Here is a 21,833-nt window from a genome sequence, read left to right on the forward strand (position 1 = left end):
ATAGCATCGATCAGTCGTTCTCCTGCTCGTGTACTCCGCGCCAAGAACGTTTAATTTACTGAACGTCTGAACCTACCAAAGGGGATCGGAGGGAGGGCAGGTGTGTGTAGTGCAGGTGACCGCGATCGTTAGCAACCACCGCCACTGATTGAATTGAACGATGGGAGCTAGTAGGCTAATCCGTTTTTAACACGTACCGCATGCTGATCAATGCAACAGACGGACTGAACTCGACCCATCTGTATGTAGCTGTGGCTATTACCTGGCTGGCAATCTGGCATGGCATGGTATGCGTCCGGCCGGCATGACGGCATCCATGATCCATAGCATGCCCAGCAACGCAAGGCTACGCTTGCAGCCGTGGACTGGTCGACTGGAGGATACTGTACCTCGTCTAGCTAGTACTGTACTACCTAAACACAAACGCACTGTTGTCTGTTAGACTGTAACGCTCGGCAGTTGGATCGATCGGCCGGCGTGAACGAGGCAGAGGTAGCTCCATGAAATTCCTTCTCTAGAGAGCATACACGTATATACGACATATATCTCTGTCACTGAATCCGTGAACCTTTTGTTTAGGTAGTACTACTTCTATATATAGCAAGTTGAAATGATTTTGGGTAAACATCCATATAGCATCACTGGCTCTGGCACGACGTTGTATATATACATATAATTTGCACGGCCACGGCCACTGGCCACATGGCCGGCCACTCCTTCCAAGCTGTGTGCCCTGCGCAGACTGCAGAAAACGGAGAATGTTCGGAGGCACCAAGTACAGGTCGTGCAGAAATACAAACGATAGATAATAAAATACAGAGGATTCCATGAGCTAAGCAGCCGCTAGCTGCATGCTGTCTGCTCGTCGTCATCCTCAGGGTCAATGCACCAAGAGAGCTCCGATCCTAATCTTGCCACCCAGCCCTCCATCATGGACGCACACATCGATCGATTGATCCCTGTTGCATATGGCCAGCTTGGAGCAGGCGTCGTCATCCGTGACAGCAACGGCGCAACCACCGCGTACCGGCCGCCGGGCGGCGGGCCTCCGTCCTGATGACCGATCAGTCGTGGGCGGGCGCGCGTGCGGACATCTTCTCGCCGGCGACGGGCGGACGGCGATCGATGTCGCCTGCCGCCCCCGATCTCGATCGCTTCCATTCAATCCATTGGCTGCCGGCCGGCCGCGCATGGCATGTCATGTTATCCAGATTCCAGAGCTTGCCACTTCGTCCGCGTACTATACTAGTACTAGTACTAGTCTCCTACGGCCGGGTCGCGACATGAACTCGATCGGCAACTTGCTCCGGTCCCGGGCCCGGAATTGTGACCCTATGTGTACATGCACTGAAAGTCTGAGATCTATCGTTGGCTACGCCTATAAGTACGAGAAAATGCTCATCTGTTTCCTGTGGAAATTGAAGTACTCGTAGAAATGCAAAAATGTTTTCGAATCAAGACAAGCTGGCAATATAATAAAACTGTCGGTGATGGAGCCATCGGTTTATCCTGTGGTATATATATATATATATATATATATATATATATCTAGATTTAAGATGTATATGACCGAACGAAATGTATATAGACAAAGTATATGATCATACTAGACCATCTAGAGTGATATATATGTTAAGTATGCATGCATACATAGAGTATATGGTTATACTTATTATATATAATATAGTAGTGGCATTTTAGTAATATATTTAAAATATAATTTTTTTTAAAAAAAATTCGCGTGGTAAGATCTATAGTATCTTAATATGAGTATATAAACATACTCAAACCGATAAACAAGTATGAATACATACAAAATGTAGTTTATTGAAGATGAGAGTAACTACACGTACGTGTACAAAGAATTAATTCCTATATATATATATCGCATGCAAGCCCGAGACATACATCCCTGGCTGTCAGACCAAAAAAATCAGAAGCATCAGGTCAACTCTGATGTGGTGCACAAAGGGTCAGCTCTACGAGTCAATAATTCGGGGCATGTTCCTGCTCCTCGATCGCAGACGGTAGAGTAGATCTGTAGATGTAGATTCCTCGCTCCATGCATGTGTACATGCACTCCAGCAGTAAGAGAGCACCTTTTGACACGAGCGTGCTTATTAGAACCATAGTTGTTAAAATCTACTGTTTTGTTATTATACTCTCTCCATCCTCTTTTATAAGATACACACCCATATTAATAGTCAATTTTTAAAATCTTTGGCTAATACTTTGACTGACAAATTTTAATTAGTATATAACATGACCTTGATGCGATCAGATTTTAAATTAAATGTGCTATCCAATATTATAATTTTATGGATGTAAACAATATGAAATAAAAAAATAATTAGTTACTCCATGCATCCATCCAAAATAAATGCACATCCCACTTTTTAATAAGTCAAACTTTTTTAAGTTTCACTAACAATATAGAATATAGTATTAATATATGTATATCCAACTATAAGGTTATTACGAAACTATGTTTCATGCTTAATCTAATGGTATTTATTATACTCATCATAAATATTAGTACACTTTTGTATAAATTTATTAACTTTGTCATATCAATCTGAGATTTATAAAAGAGAAAAGGAAGGAGTACGCCTTTGTGATCTTAACTAAGAAATTTCATTCTACGATTTTTGTCTGAGAAAGTCTATGTTACTCTGATTGTTATGTTTACGATTTCATAGTTACGGATCTTACTCGAAGACCACCGAACGGTTTTGACAAACTTTCGTGTAATATAAGCTAGTCGACTGACTTGGGATGCAGCTCAACTTTGTTTGTGCCGTCGTGCTCATGACTGCCTCGTCGTGTCATTTTAATTAGCCACCACTACGTCTAAAAGACCCGATCAAACGAGTTAATTAATCTAACAAGCCAGTTGCACTCGTCCTCCTCTTCTCTTCTCGCACAGTCGCACACCAATCAGGGCAACCAACCAAACCAGCAGCTCGGCCGTACGCCCGGGCCCGGCGACCGGCTCCGTTCCGCGCGGGGATTTAAACGCGGGAGTGAGCACGCAGCAGGCGCAGGCAGCAAGCAACGAACGCGCGCGCGCCGCCGGAACCATCTCGATCGCGGGCAAGGGCGACGACGGTGCCGTGGATTCCGCTTGATCGTTCGGCTTATTCGTCGTCGTCATGGGTGGTGGCCGGCTGCCGGTGGCGTGCTCCGCCGTCCTCGTCCTCCTCGCCGCGGCGGGATGCGTGTGGGCGCCGCGGGCGGCGGCGGCGCGGGAGTACGCGGCCATCTTCAACTTCGGGGACTCCCTGGTGGACGCCGGCAACCTGGTGGTGGACGGCATCCCGGACTACCTCGCCACGGCGCGCCTGCCCTACGGCATGAACTACTTCGGCTACCCCACCGGCCGCTGCTCCGACGGCCGCCTCGTCGTTGACTTCATCGGTACGCACGCATGCATGCATGGATACACAAACAAATTAAATACATGTTGCATTACACACTCACCAGGCTGCCGCCGGCCCGGCCGTCCACGATGGTCGAGCAGCGCAGGAGCTGGGCGTGCCGCTGCTGCCGCCATCCAAGGCGAAGAACGCGACGTTCCACCGTGGCGCCAACTTCGCCATCACCGGCGCGACGTCCCTCGACACGCCCTTCTTCGTGGAGCGCGGGCTCGGCAAGACGGTCTGGAACTCGGGGTCGCTGCACACGCAGATCCAGTGGTTCCAGGACATGAAGCCCAAGCTCTGCAGCTCCCCAGACGAGTGCCGCGACCTGTTCCGGCGGTCGCTGTTCATCGTCGGCGAGTTCGGCGGGAACGACTACAACTCGCCGCTGTTCGCGTTCCGGCCCATCTCCGAGGCGCACGACTTCGTGCCCCACGTGGTGGAGTCCATCGGCAGCGGCGTCGAGAAGCTGATCGCCGAGGGCGCCGTGGAGCTCGTGGTGCCCGGCGTGCTCCCCATCGGCTGCTTCCCCGTCTACCTCTCCATCTTCCGGAAGCAGGCCGACGGGTACGGCGGCCGGAGTGGGTGCATCAGGGACCTCAACACGCTGTCGTGGGTGCACAACGCCGCGCTCCGGCGGAAGGTGGAGGAGCTCCGGGGAAGGTACCCCGACGTGCGCATCGTGTACGCTGACTACTACACGCCGGCCATCCAGTTCGTCCTCCACGCCGAGAAATACGGTGAGTCTATATCTCCGTGCATTCTGCTCCGTTGTTCATTCATTCCCGTCGCCGTCGATCTCCTGCTGATCGATGTAGTCTTCTCCGGTGGCCTGCGCTGGTGGCTCCGTCTGTGGTCACGGCAGTTTGCGTCTAAGGTTGTCGCGGCGAGCGAGTTCGGTAGTTCGGTTCGTTACGGCAACGTGGACGGGCGCTGACACGTCGGACCACCATCAGTCCACGTCCCCCCTTTTTTTTTAGGAAAAAGAGTTAAAGAAACCGTGACCGTTTCGTTGGTTCGCTTTGAAAAAGATACGTTTTTTTTAAAGGAAAAAAAAGGAGTATACGCTCAACGCTCAAGGAAGGGAGGGGAGACATTTGGCTAAGAATAAGGCAATTCACAAACAGATGAGTTAGATAGCTGTGTGAGCGATTAATTAATTAAATTAGATTAGATTATTATATTCCATAGGGAGACTATATACTAAATAAAATCCTGGAAATCAAACAGCTCAGCGAGAAAGCAACCACGACGCGGACTATACAGCATATATATATAAGCATACCATTCATTCATTTGAGATTTGATCCGGTCACGCATGTAGTGTATGTAGCTGAAAAGTATGGGGTCGAATAATAATTGAGCAGAAGCGGCCGCGGCACGGGCACATTTGGGCCAACCGAAGGGTCAGGCTGCTTCCATTTGCTGGCTCGACGACGCCCCGCGATCACCCGTAAACGGCCGGAAGCCCCGGGACGGCAGCGGCACCGGTGAATCCGAGGAAAAATCCACGGTCTGACGCATTTCTGGGCGAGCAAACAGATCAGGGGGTGGTTGGGTTGGGTGCAATTCCTTCCTTCCTGTTTCCTGCCCCCGTACGTGCGCGTGTGTGTGTTTGCGAGGTCTCATCGTCACCTCATCGGCTAAAGCAAGCGACTTTGAACGGGCACGAGAATAGGTTAAACGGTGGGTGGCCGGGCCGGATCGGAGTCTTCCAGCGGGCTTCGCTGGCCGGCCGGCAAGCGGCTGACGACTGATCGAGAAACGCCGGCGGCTGCTGCGTGCTGGTCTCGCTTACTATCTCGCGTAGGGTACGGTGTTGCCGCGGTGGCGACGTGACGACGGAGCTCGCCTCGCGTTTGCATACGTTTGGTTGGTTGATTGAAGATTAACGTGACAGTGACAGTGACACCTAACTTAAAGTCTAAAGATGATGATGTAACTGTAATGAAAGAATAATAGGCACGGAGTGAGTGATGATGAACCCTCTGTAGCTACCTCGCTCGCTCTGTCGCCCGGGCCTGTGTGTGCGTCCTGCTGGAGCTGGAATAAACCGTGGTGATCGATGATGAGCCCATCATTATCTTTGGATTGTAGTACATGCAGAAGATATGTGGATTGGTAGTCTGCGATCACACCACATGTCAGCAGGTATGTGACCGTGTCAATTCCCACATGACAAGACCTGTAGGACGTACTACTCGTCTCCAAAGTCTACTAGTACTATACTACTACTAGTAGTACTTAACACGCCTTTGATTATGCTTAATTAGATAGAGTTTGCACACGGCCCCGGCCCCACACCCCCATGTGATCTGAAAGCCGTGGACCTTTCCTGGATGGCGTACTACTCGTACTTTCCTGCTGGCTAGCTACAACACCCCAGCCAACACCAACAGGTTACCGTACAGTAACGCTAGGAATTTAGAAATTCAACTGTGGGGCAAGGCAACTGGAATTGCCAACTGTCAAACTCAGTGTCTCATCAAGTCATCATCAAGAATAAGGACCTATATATATATATATATATATATATGTTAGAAACCTCCAAACCTCAAATCAAACACCTCGAGTACAAAGGCCGAATCAAGCTTTGGAGTTTTCCGCCGTTAATAATGGGACATATAATACTTAACCGCTGCAACCTTTTCGACATTTTCTTTTTTTGAGATGGATCTCTTTTCGATCAAATTGTTTATTATCATCCCTGATCTAATCATTCAGCAATAAGCGGTGCCATGCATGAATATGATTCGGCCAACTTTTCCCCTCGTGGTAGCTAGTCTTGGAGTTTGTACGACTTCAACTTTCTACCAAGAGTAAAAAAACACGAGATCATTGACCAACTTTTCGTGAAGGACACTCAACGCTAGTAGTAAGCGGTGTGTGCCCGGTCTGAATGTTTTGCAATTCAGAAATATTACTAGTCTCCAGTGTCATACTAGCTACATGGCTTGGACGCCACGTGAACCGTGTCATACGTGACGTACGCATCGTCGATGTTGGACGTACGTTCAGCATAGGGGACACGACGTGAGAATTATTCGGTGATCCGTGCAATCCGGCTTCGAACTGGAACGAATCATCAATCAAACATAAAATTCAGTTCAACGACCCAGCAATGCTGTACGTTCCTGATATATAAACAAATCATAATCTTATCCACACACATGCAGGATGACACATGCATGTATGTAGGAGTACTCGTAGTTGACGAGTCACGAACGCCGAGCACGGCAGGTCGACCACAGACTAGAATCGATCGGGCCCCAAGGCTTGGGCCCAAGCAAGCCCGGCTAGCTCCGACCTGTTCTGATGGGTCACGTTTCCTTCCTCTTCTCGCACAGGGATGCTGAAGCAGACGCCGCGGGCCTGCTGCGGTGCGCCGGGCGTGGGGGTGTACAACTTCAACCTGACGTCCAAGTGCGGGGAGCCGGGGGCGTACGCGTGCCCGGACCCCTCCAACCACTGGAGCTGGGACGGCATCCACCTCACGGAGGCCGCCTACGGCCACATCGCCAAGGGCTGGCTCTACGGGCCCTTTGCCGACCCGCCCATCCTCGACACCAAGCATCTCGGCTAACATCCACCGTCTCTTCTCCAACAACGGCGGCCGCGGCAGCCGGCCGGCCGGCCAGTACAGATTTTATATATTCGTCTCTACGCACGCGACGTCGGAGCGAGCGGGGATATTGATCGAACTGTGAATTGGTTGGTTGTTATAGAGAGAACGTACGGAAACGAAATGGGGAGTAGGACACAATAAGGTCTATGGGCATACTGGCCAACACTCTGTTTAGATTAATTAATGGGTTTATATACACATAGGTTGTGTTGTTTCTGTTGTTTTGTTAGGCAGATATGTTTTGTGACTTAATTGTTTGTCGATATTACTGCACTAGCATAGTTGTACTACTGTACTTCTCATAGTATATGATATGCATCAATGCATCAAAATACAGTAAGTTTTAGCAATGTTGCAACACAGCACGTCACAATTGAAACTTGATAGAAGAGTGTTGCCTCAGAGATTCTAAAACAGACCTATTTGGATTCCTGGAATTGAATTTATTTTAATAATCATAATTTAGACACATGTTAACTAAGCTAATATGATTATATTTGTATATTATTGTTGGTTATACGAGAGAGATACTTATATATTGCATTTCTACCACAAGGGAGCGAGATGAAGAGTGTGTCATAAGTTGCAAAGTAGAAACAAAGAATGATGATCTATAGAATCAATTTCTATCTCTAACCTTATGAATTTGAGATAGACTTATATGTGAACTTTGGAAAGTGGTGGAGTGTCAAATTCCAAGCCAAATAGCATAATTTGTTGAGTAGATTTCAATTCCTTCAAAAGAAAAAAAAATCCAATTTGGGCCTGTGTCGACCTCTTATGGGCTCAAATCTTGGTGGTTTTAGTTGGGCATAGAGGGCAATTTGGGCCTAACTTGTACGAGCAAGAATATTGAGTTCTAGATACTGAACTGAAAATTTTCAATTGAAACTCTGCTGTTAAAAGGTTTCTAAAAGAAAACAAGGAAGAGAAAGTCATAATAAATCTACATGGAAGGGAGAGATGTATATAGAATATAATTTGTAAATGCTATAAATCTTTGCGTTCATGTACATAATATCTATAGTAATGAGTGTATACAGTTTCTGGTTATTACCTTATTATTTTAAATCTCGATATTCATTGGAGAAATCAGATGCCAAAAATGCACAGAAGATTTTATTCTCCGTTTATTTGGTGCTATATCTGGCATCAGCCAAATAGTAACAGCAGAGTCAATGACGATTCATGATCGGCCAAATGTTCTCTATAAAATAACTCAGATACAAGATCGGTAGTACACGTGCGTTCTTTTCTTGAGATGAGATTGAGATTTGAGATTCAGAGGGGGTACAGAAAGAAACTGATCTGTTCGATCTTCAGGACAAAGAACAATGAAGCACGTAATTCTTTGCCTGCAGATCTCTCTGCTATTCTCCAGCTTCTCCTATTCGATGCAGGCCCAATACAGCTCGATTTTTAGCTTCGGTGACTCGTACACCGACACCGGCAACAAGGTCATCCTCTTGGGCCCGTCGACGCCAGGCCTGCTGATCAACAAACCGCCGTACGGGATGACCTTCTTTGGGCATCCCACCGGCCGCCTCTCCGACGGCAGACTTGTCATAGATTTCATCGGTAATTTTCTTCCACGGCGGCGGCGAGCGTAGCCGCCGTAGCTTCGTTTGCTCTTTATCTCAACGCCGGCAATGCCGTCATGCTGCACGCACCTATACCTGATCGATTAATTCATGGCCGTTTGGCGTACTACGGTGTACACAGCCCAGGCACTGGGACTACCTCTCGTTCCGCCGTCGCTGTCAAAGGACCAAAGCTTCAAGCAAGGCGCGCAAACTTCGCGGTGGCTGGCGCCACGGCGCTGAAGACGAGCACGAGCCCATCGTTCTACCCGCAGGCCGGCGGCGACGACGGCGCCAAGCCTCCTCCGAATAACATCTCCCTCAGCGACGAGCTGGGGTGGTTCGACGCCATGAAACCCACCCTCTGCGACTCACCCCAAGGTTCGTGTCAGACGTCACGGCATCATCATCCTATTGTTACATTACATTGGAGCTCATGTCAGTTCTTCTGTGCGTGCTTATTACACGAAACTACTATGTACATTGCTGATGCCCTCGCTCTGTAGCATGCAAGGAGTTTTTCGGGAAGGCGCTGTTCGTCGTCGGGGAGCTGGGATTTAACGACTATGGGGTCATGCTGGCCGCCGGCAAATTGGCAAAACCGTCGCTGAAGCGCAGTCCTACGTGCCTCAGATCGTCGCAACAATCGTTGATGCCACGGAGGTACGTACGTGATCCATATGCAGATGCACCGACCTAATAATAGTACTAACCTATCCCGGCACGGCAAGCTGATCCACTACTGCCGTGTGCATGCATGCAGAAGCTGATCAACGACGGCGCCACGGCGATCGTGGTGTCCGGGATCTCGCCGATGGGGTGCGCGCCGGGGAACCTGGTGCTGCTGGGGAGCCAGAACGGTGCCGACTACGAGCCGGACACGGGGTGCCTGAAGGGCCTGAACGATCTCTCCAGGTCCCACAACGCGCAGCTGAGCCAGGCGCTGACGACACTAGGCGGGAAGTACCCGGGCACGCGGGTCACCTACGCCGACCTGTACGCGCCCGTGATCGCGTTCGCGGCGGCGCCGGCGAGGTTCGGGTTCGACGGCGCGCTGAGGGACTGCTGCTGCGGCGGCAAGTACAACTTCGACCTGAAGGCGGCCTGCGGGATGCCCGGCGTCGCCGCCTGCGCCAACCCGTCGGCGTACGTCGACTGGGACGGCGTCCACCTCACCGAGGCGGCGTACCACCTCGTCGCCGATGGTTGGCTCAGGGGACCCTACGCCAACCCGCCCATTCTCGGGGCGTCGTAGCCATGCATTGAGATGCACCCCTATTCTCCTTAATCATTCAGATTTTGAAAACACGTCCGTTGACACGTGTTTTATTAAGAGGCTGAACAACGTTTTTGAATTTAATTTAAGGCGACGGAACGAGCGTGCGTTGGGTCGTCATCTGAACATATACCAAATTTGAGAGACTAATTTATACTTTTTTCCTATATAAATAAATAAGTTTTTTTAGTACTTCCTATAAATAAATAAGTAAGTGAACAAAAGAAAACAAGACTGGCCGCCATGTGTGCAAATCTGTCAACTGGGTCGCCATGTGAGCTCGTCCAGATCCCACCGTACCTGGGCCGCGCTCAACCATGTCTATTTTAGCCCAACTCGCTTCGCTTTACCCAACCTTGGGCTGGGCCGTGGGACTCTCTTTTCACATGCCGTGGCAGGGCACTTGCCCCGGCGTATGCAGCCTGCAGAGGACACGGAGGATTCGGACGCCACTGTAGCGTAGCGTAGCGGCGGTACACGGATACGTACGATTGCTGCTGCTCGCCTGCTGCATCTGCATGGCAATCGGGCTCCTGTGACTGAACTTGTCCTCCATCCCCAGAAGTGTCTGGGCCCTACTCGCGTGGGGGAAAGGGCCCAGCCCAGAAATAAGATATTCGAAAGCTGGCGCATCCTCCACGTTGCCCGGGGCCCCGCTGTCGACCTGGGACTGAGAGAGCTTGTCGCTAATCAAGGTAGCGCACACCCAGGTTAATAACCTTGATTATTGACTGCTACTACCTTAAATGAGTAGTATCGTTTTAAAATTTCAGACATAAAATTTGATCATTCGTTTTATTTGAATTTTTTACATAATAAATATTATATATTTTATTAAGACTTACTTTATTATTAGAGATACTTTATTAATAATAAAGTAAAAAACATCACGGAGGAGTACGTGCCTAACTACTAAACTGAGGTTATTATAATAGAGATGATTATTTACGCTTGTGATGCCTGTGAGATCCTCGCTAAGCATTGCATGAGCTAGTAGTACTTACAGTAGCAGTAATGTGTAGAAGTAGGAGTACCTCGTAATGATTCCGGATACAACTGTCGGTCCTGTCTGTCGATCCGTGAAACGGTTGCTAGTGTTGGTCCGGACTACGAGTATGGAGCATTGCGTCAGGCCATCACAATTCCAATTCTTTGTAGAGATTTGTTAACGGTACTGAGAATTGCATCAGTGATGGTAGTGTATTATACCGTAACAATCTGTCACGTTGTGCGCGCCTGCCTGAGCAATTAGCACCGCGTCGATCGCTGTGGTCGGTTGGGGCCGCCAGAATAACTGAGCTTCGGCCTTTGGGCATTTTGGGAGCACCACAGCCAAAGGCCCCCGGAGCTGGAGCTACACCACACATCAGCATGTGTCACCCAAACAGCTGATGACTAGCTGGGACGGAGGGTTTTTGGCTTGGCTGGCGCCTGGGCCTGGCGGCAGGAGGACCCGGGCACAATTACTGTGGATGTGTACTGGAGTAGCCGAGCTCGAGCTGCTGCCCCCTCCACCACCCACCTCCTCCTATTCACTCAGATTTGCCATCGTCCGGCATGGCATTTATCCCCCACCTACAATCTCAGGCAATCCGCCATTACTGAGCCCCATCGCCCATCTCCCATCTCCCCATCGGGTCGTCGCAACTCGCAGTGCGGAAGCGCCAGTACCACTCCCTGTCCGTCCCTCTGCCGGCGGGTAGCTATCAATCAGTGACTGACGCTACTCGCTCCGCGCTCGCCTGCCTCTGCCTCTGCCTCTGCCTGCGGGTTGCCTGCCGGCGGTGTGCTCTACTTGTACCACTACCAGCGATCGCATTTTCTTTTTTGATGAAAGCGATCGCATTTTCAATGGCGGACAACGCCAGACTGCTGCCCCTGTTCGCCGCCGTCTTGCTCTGCTGCTGCTCCCTCGCGCAATGCCGAGGCGGCGGCGGCGGCGGGCAGAACTACACCTCCATGTTCAGCTTCGGCGACTCGCTCACCGACACCGGCAACCTGCTCGTATCCAGCCCGCTCTCCAACCACATCGTCGGCCGCTACCCCTACGGCATGACCTACTTCCACCGCCCCACCGGCCGCTGCTCCGACGGCCGCCTCGTCGTCGACTTCCTAGGTGCGTCCGTGTGCGTGCGGCGCCGCCCATTGGCTTCTGCTTTGCTTCTTCTTTCAGTGGTGGATTGCATTTCGTTCCTGACGCGACTGACTTGTTGCAGCGCAAGCGTTCGGCCTGCCGCTGCTGCAGCCGTACCTGCAGTCCCGCGGCAAGGACCTCCGCCGGGGCGTCAACTTCGCCGTCGGCGGCGCCACCGCCATGGATCCGCCTTTCTTCCAGGAGATCGGCGCGTCCGACAAGCTCTGGACCAACCTCTCCCTCAGCGTCCAGCTCGGCTGGTTCGAGCAGCTCAAGCCGTCACTCTGCAGCTCCCCAAAAAGTCCGTCACTTCGCATTGCATTGCATGTCTTCTCAATACTCAATCGGATTTTGCATTTGGGATTTTGTCCAAAAATAAAGAGAGGAGATTCTCCAATGATTAAGATTCAAGTGCAGCGCTGATTGCAATTTTTTCTGCTCTGAAATCTGAATGAACTGTGACAACAGAGTGCAAGGAGTACTTCAGCAAGTCCCTGTTCCTCGTCGGAGAGATTGGGGGAAACGACTACAACTACGCCTTCTTCAAGGGCAAGACCCTGGACGACGCCAAAACCTACGTCCCCACGGTCGCCGCCGCGGTCACCGATGCCACCGAGGTCAGGTCACCGAATCTCTCGCTCTCCATTGTTTACAGTATCTCTTCTCTGCGTTTCGCACTAAACAATTTGGGCCGCTACTCTGCGCACGACAACAGAGGCTGATCAAGGCCGGCGCCACGCACCTGGTGGTGCCGGGGAACCTGCCCATTGGGTGCTCGTCGGCGTACCTGACCCTGCACCCGGGCCGGAACAGCAGCGACTACGACGCCGCCGGCTGCCTCAAGACGTACAATGACTTCGCGCAGCACCACAACGCGGTGCTCCAGCAGAACCTGCGGGCGCTCCGGGTCAAGTACCCGCAGGCCAGGATCATGTACGCCGACTACTACGGCGCCGCCATGTCCTTCGCCAAGAACCCCAAGCAGTTCGGTGAGTGCAATTGCTCAACCACCTCGTATCATGATCCAGGTTCTGGGAGAGCTTTTCCAATTTCGACATCAAATGTGTTCATCGCATCGCATAACTGATCGGGTAGACTGAAAGTGACACGGAATGGTCACTACTCTGAGCTAGACTAAAGATGGCCCTACCACGATCTGCCATCCAATTGGAGTTCAGATTGCATGGCTCTTTCAGAAAATAAAAAAGGGTTGGGGATCTAGCTATACCGAGTCACCTATTCGGCCATCTCCTTTCGAGAAAAGGGTGCTATGTCTTGCTTATTGCTTGCTTTTTGCTACAATGAAAAGGCATAGAGTCCTTTTGGCCAGTCATCTTCAGACTGCAGTGGCTAACACATGGATGTGAGACTGAAAAATTAGATCTTGACTCTTGAGCCGCTTTTACTGTATTTGGTAACCCTGCTTTCTGTGCTTACTGAAAGGTCAGAACACCTGCTGAGCTTGCAATTTTTTTATTTAAAAAAAAAACTTTTCCCAGGAGTGTTAAAACCCATTTCTTTTCGACTGGTTGATCTAGGCAGCGCTCCTTCCATGGAGTAACATTCAAATGGTTGTTAGGGGGCATCCAGAAATGTTGTTGTTGAGGTTGCAGAAGTCTACTGGCATGGGTTGGTTCATTTTATTCTTATGAGCATTTATTTGGCACACACCAGTAAATTGATTTGAAGTTCACTTACCTAGTACTAGTAGATGCCACTGTCAGTCCAATGAAATCTGCCTCATTTTTCTTGACAAGATAATAATCTTGTAGCTATATTAATGAGTTCGTTAGCTGCTGGGTGAACTATCATGATCGGATCTGTCACACAAATAGGGGAAATGAAAATGATATCTGAATGTCGATTTTGAGAGTAACTGCTGACTGTTTGTAGACTTGACCTCTAACTTCTGCTGACATTACAGTTCCAGAATTCAGTTATTTGGCGGTCTGTGTGTGTGCGGATATAATGACCTGAGGAGCATTAGACATGAACAATTGACCACTGAGATGGAATGGGGAGGACTGTTCTGCAGATTTTGAATTCTTCTTCTCAACTCATGCTCCGTCCTAAGAATTCAGATTCAGTATCCGAACGGGAAATAAAAGTTTATTAGCCCAAGTGAACAGGTCCAAGTCTTCTATGGATGTAGTAGTTCTTCTGGATGGGAATTTGATGGAGTGATTGCATGCTTTTGGTGGAATATTTGGAAGGAAAGAAATCGGAGAACGTTCCAAAACCCGGTGATGCAGGAGCTGCAGCTGGCGTTCATCATCCAACCAAGGGAGACATCGATTTCTACTGGGTCCTTTGGGAATAATGTTACAACTCAATGAGAAAAATGTGGGCTATTGTCTGGGTTTAGTCGATCTCAATTGGTTGCGTTGTGAACCCATTTGTAGGGCTGTTCGGTGATGTGTGCTCTCAACATTACTACTAGTGCTAGGCTACTACCGTCTCCTTCCTCCTTTGTTTCTGCTTCCTTTTTTTCTGGCCTTCTCTTGGTTTGTTCGCCTCGCCTTCCATTGGTCTTGCTTTTTTTTTTTTGAAAATACTCTGTTCTCTTTCTGATAAATTGGCTGAGGAATTCCCTTGCTGACGTTTTCAGGGAAAAAAAAAGAAAAACCATGATGTTCTGAAACTACTCTATGGATGGAAATGAATGCAGGGTTTACAGAGGGGCCACTGCGGACGTGCTGCGGCGGCGGTGGGCCATACAACTTCAACCCGAAGGCGAGCTGCGGCGTGCGGGGCTCCAGCGTGTGCACGGACCCGTCGGCGTACGCCAACTGGGACGGCGTGCACCTGACGGAGGCCGCCTACCACGCCATCGCCGACAGCATCCTCAACGGCCCCTACACCAGCCCCAGGCTCCTCTGATCCGAATGAGAAGCTCATCATCCATCGGCAGGCAGCAGCTCATATCTCACCTGTAGACTGTAGCGGTGGCAAGAATGTGGCCGTGAGCTGCTAGCTGTGGTAATTAAACGACTGTTGTATGTACGTACTACTAGTAGTGTGACGGTGTTGGGACTGGTAGGGTGACTCGTAAAACTAAAATGGTGGAGTTTTGCGTCCGCTTCTCGACTTGTGGCATTGGTGTACTGTGACGTGAAATTGGCTGGCACATGAGTCTGTTAAAGTCCCTCTAAGTAAGTTAGAGGAACCTGCTGGTTCTCAGGCCGATGATAATTGTGGCCCTAGAATCCCAGATTGTTGGTTAGGGAGAACATAAGAGGAATTATATAGGACTGTTGAAATTGCTCTCAGAGATTAAAAAAAAAAACTTCAGAGACTATAAAGAGTTTTGTTACAACCATCAGTAACAATGGTAATCCAAGGTTACCCAGGTGACCAATAGGAACTAGGCTCTCACGTGATTGTAATTACGCAAAGAGTCAAAGACGACGTGAGTAAGAGATACATCAGAGAAGCGCCATGAGTGAGCTTAGGTCCAGCACCAAGCGTCAATCTCCTCTTGGATCAGGGCTCTCAATTGCGCTGTTGATGTTATGACTCCATTGAATGTTCTCGTTTTCCTTCATTCTAGAGCAACCAACCAACGAGGAAGAATAAGGAGTTAAAGCCCCGTCGAATAGGTTTTCTGGGATCATCTTTCTGTTGTGCAGCCACCTTCCATTGCCACTTCTTCTCGTACTATAATGTCATTTTGGAGACGTAGTCTTCTAATCCACGAATCCAAACCTCGTCACTAAAAGAGCAGCCCAGCACAATGTGGTCCATTGTTTCCGGTTTTTGGTTGCAGTCTTGCAGATGATACAGGTGTTTGAATCCTGCAATCCATAGTGAAATCTCCTATCTGTTGTCCAGCACCATCTGAGCATGACCAACCAAAATAAAAACTTCATCCTTAGAGGCGCCAATGTCTTCTAGATCAGCTTGGCACCAACGGGTGACGATGCTCCAAGGAACATGCTTGTCATTGTTTCTAGCCAGTGAATTCTCAGCCATAGATAGTTAGATACAATTGAACCTATACACGGTTTGAGAGGATACGAGCATGCATGTACCACATTTATCCATTTTTTTCATGTACATAACTATTATCTTGTATGGTCGTATTCCTTGATGTTTGGAAATTTAAGGGGATGCTAAAGTGCGACCTTGTCGCGCACTCGCGGATCACACGACCCATGTTTATCTTCTACCTCTGTCCCCGCCTTCCTCACCTGCCATTCCTAGCCAGCGACCGCGCCGCCCACCTCTCGTCCTCGCTATCCTCCTCGTGCTCGCCTCCCCTGCCGACCACCGCCCTGTTGCGACCGCTAGGGTTCACCGGAGCGCCCATGGTGGCCACCTTCTTCCCTCCCTCTCTGGCCATGGTGCCCCCGCCCCTTCCTGGTGCGGTTGCAACCGCCATCGCCTGGGCCCCTAAGCCGCCCGAGCTCCTTTCCCCACACCTGGTCGTCTTGTCTCCCCCTAGCCAGCCCCTTCTAAGCCTGTGTGATTTAGAGAAGAAGGGTGAGGCGTAGCCATCAATTAAAACCCTAGCCCGAGTTGGGGAAGAAGGCTGGGGTGTGGACGTGGTCGCATGGAGGAGGAGGATACCAACCTTGTGGTGCCGGTTCCGCCACCACCACCTGAGGAGGCGAGTGCGAGGAGGGAGACAGATCACACGCTCTCCAATCGCACGACCTGCCAAGTAGTAGAGTTTTTGAAAACCGAAGTCCAAACGCATGCATATTAAATAAGTTCACTTGTTTAGGCTTACAAAAAGTAGCATGGAACGGTTAGTTCCGACCTTCTCCACCATAGTATAGATTGAGTTGTAAGTTGTTAATGCTGATGCATGTAGGTGGTGTGCGCCGCCGACCTTCCGCACGACCTTGTTTGTTTGGCTGATAAACCATGGTAAAAAATATTATTCGTTGATTTATTTTGAGAGAAAAACACTGCTGAATGGCTAGCATATTCGGCTGATAAGCTCAATATGAAAAATATAATTAATCAAGAATCTAATGATATTTAGTTAGTATAATAAATATTATTATCTTATCATATAATTTTAGTCAAACTTGAGATGCTTTAACTCTTCAAAATTTTTAGAATATCTTATAATTTGGGATGAAAATATATGCAGCTTGTGCTAGTATCATTCAAACAAAATTATGTGTGTCATTACCCCGCATTGGAAGAGTCGTAGGTTATTTTACAATACAAACTGATGCAGCAGTCAGCAAGGTACGTAGGCTATGGTGTCCAGGATCTCGATCTATTATATTTTCATTCTCACTAGTGGCAGGGCGCGCCATCGCGCGCAAATTCGACCACAATTTTAAAGAGACAAAACAACAGCTGGTTCAGCCGTAATTAGACAGCTATTATACACTGGTAGGTGTCTAGCAGTATATGTTTTGAATTTATGTACATACATATAAAAAAAAGTTTGGTTTGCTAGGTGTAGTAAACCATCACAGTTCACTGCGCTGAAATATAATACATGCCCAGGAGCAAGTAGATGTAGCATCGTTTAGTGAGGACTACAGTAATTATGCAAATGCATTTGAGAGTACTGGGCACAGATATTATATAGCTTTAGCAACAACTTCATTGGCCTTTTTTGCACAGCTGGATGTAGTGGTAGGAACGGTCAGTAGAGTGTGTTGCTGTGGTATTTTTTCCAGCCATGGCTGTCGCTGTCTGAGGTCTTCATTGCTGCCTGCACAGGTGTGAACATGTTTTGTATGATTCTAAAGCTGACGTTGTTGATAAGTGCACAGTTATAATAGTAGTAAGCTTGTGTCATGTTTGTAAATGGTTTTATGTGCATATGAGATCAGATGAGCTATTAAATTGCTGGATGCAAAGTGTAGACATTAATAAAAGAGAATTTTGTTGTTACTTGTGGCAACTTCCAACAACAGTGTGCTGTTGTCTGTGAACTGACTAAGGAGACCTATTTTAATGTAAAGCAAACTAAGAAGTATTAATGTTTGGCGGGTCATTATGTTAAATAATGGCTGGTTAATTACGGTTTCTTTAGATAGTAAGGTACAATATGTCCACATTGGTCTTGAAAATAGAAAAAACATACTGAAACTGTATTTGAACTTAGCAGTGGTAGATGGATCATTAAAGGAGTTTATGTAGGTCTACCTTGTGGTCACGAGGTTGCGTCATCGTCATCGGCTACAAGGAGCCACCGACGTTGCTCCGTATCAAGAACTGAGTATCCTGCAAGGAGCTGTCAACAGTTTTTTCTGACACCTATATGTGCAATAATGTCAGGCACAAAGCTGTAGCTGTCCATAGGCGTTGATCTGGTATGAGAGCGTTGCAAGCATAAGTTTGATGGCTTGTACAGTGCAAATTTTATCAAATAAGTGGTGTATTATTGGTTCCCAACATAGGAGCGGTGGCATGCTATAGATGTCAATGGTCAAGCGCTCGCTAGGTGCAAGCATGGGTGGATAGCTATGTAAGTGCTAGTTGATTGCTGAGAGTTAAGGAGGGTCTGTAGAGGTACTGCTGTTGAACCGTGATTTGGTGTCCATAGGATAAGCACAATTGTGTAGTAGGTTTGGCTCGTCGAGGATTGTCAGGTTTGGGATACAAGGTCTTGCCATCCTGGTGATACTATAGCTGTGTACATTATTTGTATATATAACAGTAATTATGTATGGTCGTGGTAACGCAGATAGTGGGTAGTATTGTAAATATAAATTGCATTGCAGTAAGTGCTGAATGGAAGAAAAAGTTGGAAGAAGATTACGTACCTTAGAATTAGTCTTCAGTAATTGATTCACGCGTCTGTGAGCAGCGTGTAAATGTTGGTTTCCTGTAGGAAAGTAACAGAATGTCACTCAGTTGTTTAGAAATATAGGTTAATCTTATTCGATCAGTGCTATATTTCTCTTATTTTTTATAGTGACATGTAGTAAGTAATAGTTTAATCTAGTGATGATCATCAGAGTTCGGTAGTTGGGAAGGCAAAAGATGATGGCAGTTGATGCCTTGCTTGTTCCTTGTGGTGATGACTAAGCAAGAAAAGATGATGGCATACATTTCAAGCTGCAAGAGAAGGAGACATGAGGTATACCTGGGTTGTGTGCAATATAAAGTGCCACTATCATGACAGAAAGTTGTTTGTTTGTTTATAATAAATTAAAATTTGAATGCTGAGTCCAACGTATAACTATAGTGATTAACAATTGCAAGAGAGCTGAACCTGAATTTATACATGTAAGAACTGGTTCTATGGGATTTATATATGAAAGGGAGATTGTAGTTTAAGAAAATGGTAACTTACTATTTTATTTATCTAATAATGTTTGGGTCTGGGACAGTTGTGTTTCTGTGAGGTAGTATGTGATGCTTAAATTGGAAGAAGTGACCACTACTATAAAATCTGAAGGAGAGAGGTATCTATATTGAGTAGAATCTGAAGATGTGTTTTAGCCAAAATCAGTAAAATAAAGAGAGGAAACAGAGAGATCTGAAATCTATATAAAGGGCAAATAAGAAAACAAAAAGAGAGAAAAACAGATTTATCATGTACATAAGGAAGACCATTTAGCAGGCAGTAAATAGAATGACAAATGGGCTCCAAACGAAAGGGCACAATATATATGTTTACCTGATGACAATGGTAGATGAACCAAAATACCAAATAGCCTGAAACAACCAAACAAAACAAAAATATGTGTCATGCCTTGTAACTATAAACTTTCCTATTCCAATGCACTATGTTTATGCTACCCACCCAATTGACCTGGTCAGTTCAAAAACAAGAAAACGGTTTGCTTCGAAGTCAACTTTATTTAAATGGTTAAACATAAATTGCCCATTTGTGACAACTTTAGAAACATGAAACCACTATCATTTACCTTAGAACTGAAGTGTCTCATCTCCTGCAAGATTTTTTCTCTAAGAATTTTTGCAAACGAATAACGTCTAACTTAACTATTTACCTAACGAATTCAGTTGAATCTTGCAAGAAGGGTGCATTCATGTAGTTCAATCTCAAGGATAGACTACTCCAAAGATTTGACAAATAAAATTAGGACTTTCGCTACAAAATAAAAACACAATAGTTGGAAAAGTTATTAGATCATCAAAACATGTAGTAAAACTAAAGGTAATCCCCAACTAAAATTATTGGCAAGCTGTTAGCATAGAAAAGCTAAATTTTTCATGAACCCCATAATATTAGGACGGCAAAATTTTAACTCAGTTATCAATGGAGCTAAAAAGAGACAGAAAAAATGGAGCTAACACTACTCATGACCATTGCCGCAGCCATCAACATAATAGGTACATGTAAAGGAAGAATTGTCATAGATCCTGACCGTTGCCTGAGTTAGCAGGAAAAAAGAAAGAGATGCAAAATGTGTAACGGTAGCCCACGATCACTGGAAATCAGACATTAAACATGGTTTATGATACAGTCATGACAGCAGAATCCCATTCACTGCAAAATAAATCCAACAGCAAAGGATACACCAAAAATAATAAGCAATCATCACAGAGTTGACATTAGGTAAGAGCAAAATCATATTTCAGATAGAAAAGTTATATTCATTGGAAGCCCAACCGCAAATACATCATTGACAATGGGTAGTGCTCAGTAATAGAACCACTGATACATTGCATGAAGCAAAGACATCATTGACATAGATGTATGGTGACCAACAAATGGATAAAATTGTGCAGCTAATATAACAATATTGTCAGGCACCAGAAATAGCAACATTCATGGAAGGATGAAATAATTATGTAATCATCACTGAACATTTCAATTTTTTGAGTCTAAAAAGGATCATCATTGCACAATCCCCAAGCCTCAGTACATAACATGAATATAACAATTGATCATGACTGTACAGGGAAAAATATCAGTTCAGGAGGAAGGGGATGGAGAAGGGGAAGGAGGAATGGGATAGAGAAGGGGAAGGAGGAAGGGGAGAGAACTCACGCCGGAGTTTATGATTTGGCCCATCCAGCATGGTACCTAGGGTTTCACCAAACTGAGGAGTGCATGCTTGCCAAGCGGGAGGAGGCATTGAGGAGACTGCGTGGACGATGAAGAACACGTGGTGGGGGGGGCGTCAGGCTCCACCCACGCCGATGCAGGGTCCCTGCGGACGCTGCCGCCTCATGCCCATGCTGTCCGCCCGCTAGAGCTTCAGGAGGGAAGGGGATAGGGAGGAGGAGGAGGACGAGGAGGAGGAGGAGGACGAGGAGGAGAGCGGGCGCCACCGTCGCGGACCGGTCGCAGCAGCCGCCGTCGCCCATGGCCGCAGAGCAAGGGCAACAGGGAGAGGGAGAGCGAGACGAGCAGAGGTAGGCGGCGGTGTTTTTTTTCTCGGGGAATCGGAGGAAGCGGAGAAGGGACGGTAGGAGCTAAACCCAGTAGTTTACATCGAGGACCGTAAGAAGCTGCCCGGAACCAGTAGAATCTGCATAATATAATCAGGAGCTAATTCTAATAGAATTTTGCGGGAGGGCCCTGTTCCGTCGGATCGGAAGATCCAACGGACGGAAACATTTCAGGCGACGTGGCCATTGGTTCTATTCGAGAACCTTACGCAATCTCTAGAGTTAAATATAAATATGTGAGCATTTGCGTTCGTAATTGTGTCTGCTAAGCTTTAAAGAATAAATAGGTCAACTAGAACTCTTGCTAACTAACTAATTAATTAACTCCACTCTCGCTCTAGCTAGCAATTAGCAAAGGCAGGCCTTGTTTAGTTCGTAAAAATTTTCAATATTTTCCGTCACATCGAATCTTTGTTCGCATGCATGGAGCATTAAATAAAGATAAAAATAAAAACAAATT

General features: G+C 47.4%; 2 protein-coding genes, 2 long non-coding RNA genes and 1 pseudogene across 9 annotated transcripts; 3 read left to right on the plus strand and 2 right to left on the minus strand.

Annotated features, from left to right (window-relative positions):
- LOC8081412 (GDSL esterase/lipase At5g45910) lies at positions 2,803–8,582 on the plus strand. Of its 2 annotated transcripts, none has more exons than XM_021457135.1 (3): positions 2,803–3,417; positions 3,521–4,159; positions 8,445–8,582. In XM_021457135.1, exons 1-3 carry the CDS (start codon positions 3,153–3,155, stop codon positions 8,465–8,467), a joined length of 927 nt encoding a protein of 308 aa, XP_021312810.1. In that variant the 5' UTR covers positions 2,803–3,152; the 3' UTR covers positions 8,468–8,582. The 2 variants fall into 2 exon arrangements, with proteins under 2 accessions (XP_021312810.1, XP_002457139.1); XM_002457094.2 differs by lacking the exon at positions 8,445–8,582 and adding an exon at positions 6,767–7,433 and having other exon boundaries at positions 2,816–3,417.
- Positions 7,576–10,056, plus strand: LOC8081411 (annotated as a pseudogene).
- On the plus strand, positions 11,316–15,161 carry LOC8081410 (GDSL esterase/lipase At5g45910). Its single transcript, XM_002457092.2, has 5 exons — positions 11,316–12,016; positions 12,117–12,335; positions 12,503–12,651; positions 12,750–13,023; positions 14,703–15,161. Exons 1-5 carry the CDS (start codon positions 11,731–11,733, stop codon positions 14,912–14,914), a joined length of 1,140 nt encoding a protein of 379 aa, XP_002457137.1. The 5' UTR covers positions 11,316–11,730; the 3' UTR covers positions 14,915–15,161.
- Positions 15,308–16,956, minus strand: LOC110433941. Its single transcript, XR_002451389.1, has 3 exons — positions 16,767–16,956; positions 16,608–16,690; positions 15,308–16,494 (listed from the first exon to the last, which is right to left on the minus strand). It is a non-coding gene; the product is annotated as an uncharacterized LOC110433941 (long non-coding RNA).
- Positions 17,355–21,429, minus strand: LOC110433942. Of its 5 annotated transcripts, XR_002451393.1 has the most exons (5): positions 20,970–21,429; positions 19,632–20,465; positions 18,772–18,833; positions 18,152–18,229; positions 17,355–17,714 (listed from the first exon to the last, which is right to left on the minus strand). It is a non-coding gene; the product is annotated as an uncharacterized LOC110433942 (long non-coding RNA). The 5 variants fall into 5 exon arrangements; XR_002451390.1 differs by having other exon boundaries at positions 19,632–21,429; XR_002451394.1 differs by having other exon boundaries at positions 18,152–18,239; positions 19,632–21,429.

Source organism: Sorghum bicolor, chromosome 3, assembly GCF_000003195.3.
Source record: "Sorghum bicolor cultivar BTx623 chromosome 3, Sorghum_bicolor_NCBIv3, whole genome shotgun sequence".
Classification (NCBI taxonomy): domain Eukaryota; kingdom Viridiplantae; phylum Streptophyta; class Magnoliopsida; order Poales; family Poaceae; genus Sorghum; species Sorghum bicolor.